The sequence below is a fragment of the Microtus ochrogaster genome, linkage group LG9, assembly GCF_000317375.1.
Source record: "Microtus ochrogaster isolate Prairie Vole_2 linkage group LG9, MicOch1.0, whole genome shotgun sequence".
Classification (NCBI taxonomy): Eukaryota; Metazoa; Chordata; class Mammalia; order Rodentia; family Cricetidae; genus Microtus; species Microtus ochrogaster.
Window position 1 is genome coordinate 29,617,601 of NC_022034.1, and position 9,270 is coordinate 29,626,870.

The 9,270-nt window shown below is 41.3% G+C and overlaps 2 protein-coding genes across 3 annotated transcripts in view; one reads left to right on the forward strand and one right to left on the reverse strand.

Annotated features, from left to right (window-relative positions):
• Qrsl1 (QRSL1, glutaminyl-tRNA amidotransferase subunit A) overlaps window positions 1-9,262 on the reverse strand; it is a 33,696-nt gene extending 24,434 nt beyond the window's left edge. For both annotated transcript variants that reach the window (XM_013352388.2, XM_005363588.2), the window contains exon 1: window positions 8,705-9,262. In XM_013352388.2, the coding sequence (XP_013207842.1) occupies window positions 8,705-8,728 (24 nt within the window). In that variant the 5' untranslated portion in view covers window positions 8,729-9,262. The remainder of the gene's footprint in view (window positions 1-8,704) is intronic.
• Rtn4ip1 (reticulon 4 interacting protein 1) overlaps window positions 8,802-9,270 on the forward strand; it is a 43,727-nt gene continuing 43,258 nt past the window's right edge. The window contains exon 1 of the mRNA XM_005363589.3: window positions 8,802-9,033. Within this exon, the coding sequence (XP_005363646.2) occupies window positions 8,802-9,033 (232 nt within the window). The remainder of the gene's footprint in view (window positions 9,034-9,270) is intronic.

Consider the following 9,270-nt stretch of genomic DNA (forward strand, 5'->3'; position numbering starts at 1 on the left):
TGGAAAATACCCCCAGAAATAGATTGCTTAATGCTTTATTAACCTTGAATTTTCTTAATGTCAATGAGAAAGGAATAACAGCAGCAGAGAGACACTGGATAGTAGAAAAAACTTCCGAATAAAATTAGCCAGTATATTTCAAGAATGTGCTGACCTCACAATGGAAACCAGGAGATGTGCTACATTGGGGAAGGGGTTTCACTCTTGGTTCCACAGAAGAAGAAAAGCAATGGACACCATCAAAATTGATAAAGATTCGGTTTGAAAGAGAAATGACGGCTCATCCAGAGAAGTGACAATCATATAAATGGTAAGAAAACCAAATAAGCGTTGGGGCAGGGTTCTGTTCTTGTCTTGCAGGAAACTATTCGTCTTAAAAGAGTGGAGAGACCTTGGGCATCTAGATGCCTAAAGATAAAAAAGATAGCTATCCAGAAAGAATCAACAAGCAAAAAGAAATCTTCCTTATGATGTTGTATTATCTGCACGGTAAAATTTGATTATTTGGTTAAAAATAAGAGCTGGCTTTGGAGTTGGACAATGGCTATCCTTCTCTAAATCCAAGTATGTTGTTAAAAGAAAAATTCAGGATTTCTGTCTCATGTCAGGAGCCATCTGGTATGGGAAAGAAGATAGATTTTAAGGAAATATTTTACTTTTCCATGCCCATTTTTGTTTATATTGTCTCCCTCATTGAATATATGTCTATATGAATAATGCTCAAGTTTTCCATATTGAATGGTAGATTTTCCTGCAGTAATCTTTGAAACTTCCAGGGAGAAGATGGGGCCCCACAACAATGACCCGACCTGGTTGATATGATGTCATGATGCTGATAGTGCTACTATGACACCGGTTTTTGGGTACCAGTTGCAGAAATGGTGCACCTTCTTACAACATTCTGGCCAGAACTCCAAAGAAGAACTTCAAAGCAAACAATAAACAAACAAAAAGACCCTACTGACAACTCAGAGATCATTTGTAATTATACAAAACAGCAATCTTTAACCATCATTTTACTTTTACAGGATCCTAAAGAAAAAAACATTGCCCACATGACAGCAGGAAGCAATTCTAGAAAGCGACATCCCCTCTTCCAAAAAAGTTTGTTCTCATGGTTAGAGACACCATTTAGGGTTGATTATTCCTCGCATAGGGTTGGGGATTTGGGTGGAAATTATGTAGGCCTCGAGATATCAAAAAAAGGGAAGATTGAATGGGATAATAGGTAATTTAGTGTGAACTTATCAACAAAAATAATAATAATATGAGTAAGAGAGTGAATACTTGTGAGCTATTATTTATGGACAATTTACACTGGTATAATTTCTTGTATATTGATACAAGTTCAAATTATATTTGTTAATTCTGTTTACAATATTTGTATACCCATGCAAAGTTATTTTGTCACATTGTATGTATGCATGTTTCTACCTCTGTTTAAGACATTTTGTATACTGATACAATTTTAGAATACATTTACCATATTGCATTATATATTTCTACCTCTGATTAAGAAATTTATACATTGTTTACATTTTGATGTCACTGTCCTCTTATACTGCACAGTTGTTTAAAGACTGTTTAATATTCTGATATGAAGCCTTAATCTTTACGTTATATAGGTATTAAGTATTATACGTTAATAGCCATTCATGTTTGTTATATTTTTAGTCAGACTAATTAGGTTCTTTAGATACATAGATTGTATTCTGTATAGATAGGTTACCTTCAACCACTTCAAAGATCTGCAGAGCATGGCATTTAAATAACTTAGAATCCTGTTGATGTGAGTCAAAATTGCTCGTGGCAGTAGCGATCTATTCCCGAAAGAGTGTTGAGCACCAAAGACACTCCATTTGGAGTTTGTCTTCTTCTTGGTACAACTTGCCTTTGGGCAAGAAACTGCCACGCCTCGACCACTGACAAACTGCACGATGTCTGAACTGGGCAAGCAGGATACAAGAAAAAAGACTGCCAAATCTTGCCAAGCCTTGGTAATATGGTTTTGAAAAATTCCCTGCCTTTGAAAATGGTCTCTTAGTTACTCTAGGCCTTAGCCAAAGTTGGTTGCTTCAACAATACAAATGAGACTTTGGGTGATTGCTTGGGTGCCAATTGTCTCTGTCATCTACTGCATACTTTTGGAAGCTGCTTAATTGCACTTCCTGCCTACTCAAGTAATATTATCTCCCTTCTCAGGCCTTCGATGAGGTTGAAGATTAGATAATTGTAGTTATCGTCCTCTTATGATCTAGCCAAGCCATTTCCAATACAAGACTTAGACTCCTTAGGATAGAATGTTTATTAAAACATTTAGTGTATGTTCCTTGCTTAATATTGTTTATGCTGGTTGTAATTTTAATCTTATACTTGATATCTGTTCCTAGTGTATATAGTTTTGCATTGGGTTTGAAACTCTCTTATTTAAACAAAAGGGGGAGGTGCTGTGGGAGCTCCTTCCGCTCCTTCAGCCCATAGCCTTTCAGATACCAGCCCACTTGGGCATGGGCTCCTATATTATAAATGCAACTGTAAAGCCTGCACTTGCTCTCTTGCTTCCAGCTCTCACTTCTGGCTGTAGACTCTGTTACTGTTCCCTGTTCGTGCAGAGGATCGTGATCTAGGACAGTGATCTGTAAACCTCCCCTAAATAAATAACTCTTTATTAAACGTAATTCTGAACTAGCATGGGATTATTTTGTATCTTCCGCCATCAAATAAGCAAACTCCTTGAAGTTCTTGTAGAATGTTACCTGGCCTCTCCATTCCCTGACCTTAGTTCACACAACAGTTCCTTCATGTTGCTTCAGTTACCACTTAACTTGGTTGTAGCCTTCAGTAGCCATTTTCCATATCCTAGAATCTCCTAAATCTCAGTTCTAGTTATCCCACATCTCCCACCCCTTTAATTCATTGATTATCCACACAGCCAGCGATGCAATAAGGGCTCCATCCCACAGTCATGAGGAAATGGATACTGTCATCAGGAAGCTGAGAAGAGGCCTCCAAGCTTCAGACAGACTGCAGGCTTGATGGACACCATTCTTTCAGCCTTGTGAGACTCAAAGCAGAGACATTACTAACTCTATGGTCAGATGACCCATAAAGCCAAGAGAAGGCTATGTGACTTCAAATATGAAGTTTAAATTGTTATAAAGCAATAGAAGATGAATATGCCTGCTTTAAGAAATTTGGAAACTTTCTTTAAAAAGTAAAAGGAAAAAAATATGTTTGAAAAATGCCATAATGAAACTAAATACTTGGTACGCTAATTTAAAATTTCAGTAGGTCTGGAGATGGCTCAGCATATAAGGGCACTTGCTGCCAAGCCTAATGACCTAAGTTGGATCATTAGGACCCATGTAGCTGGAGAGAACCAATTTCTGAAAAGTTGTCTTCTGACCTCCACATATGTATATCACACAACATGTGTGCATACATACATATGTATATCTGCACAAAATAGATAATAGATTAAAATGGTTAATAATCTAACTGAACTCTTAAAGGGCAGAAGAGGAAAACTACACCTGTGTAACTGAGTAGCTTCCTCACTCCATTAGTTACAGCCAGCACTATGTTCAGGCACCTTCCAGGACACCGTACATTGCATTTGCATCCACATGTGAAGGCATGGCCAGACAGGCAGAAGAGCTGGGATGGTGTGATGCCTGGATATAAGGGAGAGGTGTTCCGAGTAGGCAGAGGTCACATGGTTATTCTGCTATTATTATTATTACAGATGAAATGACTACTTGTTTGAGGTCACAGAATTAGAAAAAAGCAGAGCTGAGATTCAACCAAGACCTGATCCTGTTTCTAAAACCAGTTCTCAGAGCCACTAAATCCCATTTCTTCTTTGTATATGGCTATGATGTTTACTCCCTTTCAATAAAGTATAGAACCATTCCATTAACCTACAGATAACATAAGGGATTCATGGTGAAAAAGTAACTATTTTTTCAAATGAGTATTCCCTAGATAAAGGTAACTTTTAAAGACAGTTGAGATGGCTCAGTGGTTAAGAGCACTTGTTGCTCCTGCAGAGAACCACAGTTTGGGCCCGACACTCACATGGTGGTTCAAAACTGTAACTACAGTTCCAGAGAACTAGACCTCCTCTTCTGGTCTCGGAGCCATCCAGACAGTCATACACATAAGATAAAATTAAAGCCAATGCCAAGCTTGAAATTGTCCAGAGGTTGTCCTGTACTCGGAGCCAAATCATTCTCCCTATTATGGGCATCTTGTCTCTCTGACCTATCTTTCTCCAGCCTCCTAGCTGATTTGCTCCTGGCATGCTGACCTCATGATGGCTTGACTGTGTCTAACTTGCTCTTGCTTCTTGGTGTGCACTCATTCTTCCATCTGTCCAGAACATTATATCCCAGCTCTTCCAGACCCGCCCTTCCTTCCTAGCCTCTATTAAACACCATGCACTAAATCAAAGAAGCCTTCCCCAGCCACTCTGCCTAAACTATCCAACTCCACTTATGCTCTCCCTGTAATTTGCTTAACTTTCCTTCTCAGTACTTACACTATCTGAAATTATATCATTTAACGTTAGAAGAAAACTTACTCATGATTATTTTCCTATCTAAAAACAGTGTTGTGTTAACAGGGGAAGAGCTTCTGTCTTCAACCAATCCTTAGTGCCTGGAAGAGAGGCCTTCACTGAATATTAGTGGGAGGACAGCTGTTTAAAACTGGGAATCTACTATAGTGATGGATCTGTGGTGACAGGCTCATCATTTGAATTAGAGTGGCAGTAGTTGAAAGGGTTAGGAAGTGTGGTCTTGATGGAGTAGGTGTGGCCTTGTTTGAGAAAGAGTGTCACTAGGGGTAGGCTTTGAGGTTTCAAAAGCCCTTGCCAGGACCAGTGTCGCTCTCTTCCTGATGTCTGTGGATCTGGATATACAACTTTCAGCTACTTGTATATATCACGTCTGCTTGTGTGCCTCCATGCTCCCTGCTATGATGGTAACGGATTAAACCTCTGAACTCTAAGCCAGCCCGATTAAAGGCTTTTCTTTGTAAGAGTTGTTGCAGTCATGGTGTCCCTTCCTAGCAATGGAATACTGACTAAGACAAAATCTTTTTAGTTTAGAACTCTGAGAAGCTAACCCATACAAACTATTGGATTAATTGCAGTAGCCTGGAGTCTAATGCCAAGAAAACTGGGATCATGCCAGGATAGAGTACGCTAAGAGCTAAACCATCCTAAACACATCTAGGTAACTACGGTCAGTGTGTACACACACACACACACCCCTGAACCTGTTCCACCTTGTCTGAAGGTCACAGAGTTTGAGCTTGTTTTTGCTCTACAACAGGTGTGGCTACAACTGAGAGCTCCTGGCCGAGGGTGTGGTTAATTAGTATTTTGAGTGTTGCAGTAGATCTGCTCCACCTGAACGAAGAGTGGGAGAATTCACGCCTATTCCTTGTGTCACGCTAATGAAGTCTGTTGCCTTCCCCTCCCTCCCCTTTTGGAGTGAAGTAGGCAAGCTTCTGGAAGAATAGACGAGGAGGATTCAGTATTCTCTGATTCTCCCTCCCTGCTTCTGTCTCATCTTTCTCCTACATCTCTGTTCTTTTCGCCTAATTATTCTAATCCTCACGCCCCTACCCTAGAATTTATGAACCCACTGCAGGCTAGGACCGCTGCAAGAGTCACCCCAAAATGGTGATTCCTGATAACTACCCTTACAACACACCCTTTTTTCCTAAGACAGTGTCTCACTGTGCAACCTTGGCTGCCCTGGAATTGAGACTCACTGAGATTTACCTGAGGTTGAAGCTGTGGCTGCCACCCCTCCTGGGTTTTACCTCTCATCTAGCGCCACATCCTGGTGCCTTGTCCTTGGGTTCTTCTGCTGTCCTAAGCTCCATTAATAGCCCCTAAATTGCCTCAAATGCTCACCGTTTCGAGCTTCTCCCTCTAGCTGCCCCACCAGCATAATTTCTCTTTTTTAATCAATTATTTCAATTACAGTGTTAGGAAATAAGAGAACTGATTCAACTGATAGACTACAACATGAAGAATGAATCTTTCACTACTCTCGGGCATCTGCACACATTAAAAAGCGAATGTGTACTGATTTAAATCTCACTAGTAAAGTTTCGAGTATTAGGACAGGAACGTGGAAAAATTATAAAGTAGACAGAATATTCTTTTTCACCTGGTAAAATAACTACCAAACAGTCTTTGAATACAGTAGGTACTAGCAATATTTGTCAAAGGAGTTGTAAGTAAAAGTCATGTCAAGGCAACTTCTTGGTCTTCCTTTGGGCCAACTCCCTTGTTATGGGTTGCCCCCCATGAAATAAATGTTGTTTTTACAATGGTCCATTCAGTGTCAAAAAGGGGTAGCATACACACACATCTCTCTCTTCCACCAAAGATGCTTAAGAGAGAAAAAGCAGACCATATTGTTTTTATAGGCTGTATCTTAAGTAAGTTTTAGGGAGTACCCACTCTTTTTAGAGAACAAATTTGGCAAGGCTAGCCTGGGCACAAGATTCTGTCTCAACAACAAAGAGAGAGAGAGAAAAAGAAAAGAACAAATTTGATTTTTCACTAACAGTAGAATGTCACATACAACATAGGATAGCAAAACAAAATGTATTTTGGAGTAAAGTATTACTAAAAGCCTATGGATTTAAATGTCTCATTACAATTTATAATTCCTGAAATGCTGCCAGGGTGAGAAACTTCCCTAATGGAGAAACAGAAGGGAAATGGTAGGCAGGACAGGGACGCAATACTGAGTTATCAGAATTGACCCAGAGACCTTAGTAAGTCACATACTCTGGGCTTTAATCACACAGATCTGTCTGTAAATCTAGAATGGGAACCAGGTGAAGTTTTAACCAAGGCCCCAGGTGATTTTGCATGGGCAAGCAGACTGTGGCAAAGATGGAGAGTTTAGCCTCAAGCAAAGCCAGGTGACCCATATTAAAACAAGAATAAGCGTTAAGAGTAAGAATAATAAAGTCATAGAACAGACTATAGAGGGCTTAGTGATCTAATGACTGTGTGGAGTGAAGGACAGTCTGCGGGCCAACGGATAACAGTTATGCTCTGGGGTTTTGCTTTCTTTTTGGCATGGAACAGTGGCACCTTTGCTTTAGCGTGTGTCATGGGGCACCTGGAAGAACTCTCCAGGAAGCGTCTAGGGCAGGGCTCCTTAAGCTTTTCCACTCACAATCCTTTTCTGCCAGTCCATTTTTGCAAAACCCTGGTATACTGGTATGTAAAGAAGGTATACAAATCATTTATTGATAAGTCATAAATGAATTTATTTTAAAAGAGTTTGGGAGGGGGCTAGAGAGGTGGCTCAGCAGTTATGAGCACTGGCTGCTCTTCCAGAGGTCTAGAGTTAATTCCCAGCACCCACATGGCAGCTCTCAACTGTCTAGTCCCATGGGATTTGATGCCCTCTGGCGTGCAGATATGTATGCAGACAAAATAGCCATATACATAAAATAAATATTTTAAAAATTCTTTGGTAAACATAATTTTATTATCAAAGATTAAAACAAATTTGCACATGCTTGTTTGTTTTTAAATAAATAATTAAATCTTGGAGGACTATTTGATACTGCAGGATGTAGCTGCTTTGATGTTTTTCATTTTTTTTTTCAGTTTACCAATATTTCGACTTGAAAATTATCAGAGTGCTGAGAACACCCCTTTGCATAAATACTCTGCACAAAATGACGGGACCATGTTTAGGGCTATATCAGAAATAGCTGAATAATCTCACATCAAAATTCATTTAATAATTTTTTAAGTCAAACTCAAGCCAATAACTCAAACAGCCATTTTTAGAATCAAGAACCTTAACACAATAAAATCGAAAGATATACGAATTTCATACAAGCTGAGGAAAGATTTAGGAAAATATTAAAAGTTTTTGCTTCCTGCAATTAAAGTTACGTTTCTACAAGTTTAGAGAAGCTGCATATACGGATAAAAGAAAAGAACCACTGCAATTCATAACACACACACAGGCACACACACACACACAAAATCCCGCTTCTATTCATAACACATAATATTCTTGATTCTGACTTGCGATGTTTCTACCAGTATCAGTCGGGACTGCAAACAGTGTTCTGAACCTTGCTGCAGTGAAGTCGGGAGGAAGCATCGGTGAGTGCTTCAGAAACACCTTAGATTCACAACGTTTGAATCTCCCTGTCTCTCACATCCCCGCCTCCTTTAAACTACTGTCAAAATTTCTGCTATGTATAGGTTGCGACCTACAGCTTTCGCAGGGGTTCAAATGTTATGTCCAGGAGTGACGGTAGTGGTAGGGATCCTAGTTATTTGGGAGTCTCTAAAGATACAGAATGCAGCTTTTCTTTGAGCCACCAATTATTTCGCTGGAATTTTGCATACTGCAAATTCGCCACGCCCCTAAGCGAGCACAGCTGGGATAGGGTGAAAACCTTACCCAAATAGCGCAGGAGCAATGTAATTCCACCCCATGGCTCAGCGGTGCAAACATTTCTCCTGACGGGACGGGTATGGTGGTGAACTGCCTAAAAGTGATAGGTTCGAATCCCTCTGGCCACTGAGGAATGTAGGCGGCCAGGCGGGCTGAGCCGTGCCGGGTGACCCGGGGCGACCTTGACCTCGGGGTCCTCGAGTGTCTCCGCCCTCCCGGGTTCCCTCCGGGCCACATCCACTCACTTCTAGGAGAGTCCGGCCCAGCATAGTCCTTGGGTTCAGTCCGGTACCAGAGGGGCCCTGAGCAGAGGAAGAAGTCTCAGTCAGCCACTAGCAGTGCATGGGCGCAGACATCTTGGATCCTCACGGGCCTCTTCAACACCGAGCTCTTGGATTGGTCGAGCTCCCAGCTGCGGAAATTATCTCTGCACGCGATTGGTTGGCTCTCCGGGCCGCAGCGGCGCGCAGACAGGCAAGGAGACCGGGGCTGGGGTCGCGTCGGGACTGGATTCCAGACTGCCGCCGAGGGAGAGCAATTGCAGTTTGCTCGCCCCGCCGAGGGCTCCCTGCTTGTTCGCTTTTTTCTTTAAGGGGGAGGAGAGCGAAAGGGGCAATGGACAGAATATCGACTGGACGTCAACTGGAGCCTCTCTGATGTGGGGAGCATTGTAGCATATTTTCCTCCTTCCATTGCTTCTTTAGGTTGAGTTCGTTTCTGGAAGCTCCTCTCCCTTTAATTGACAGTGGGTTTAACAGTATTTGGCTGAATTGATTGCAGTGGGGCTAGTTTGACCCACTCCAGGTGGTTT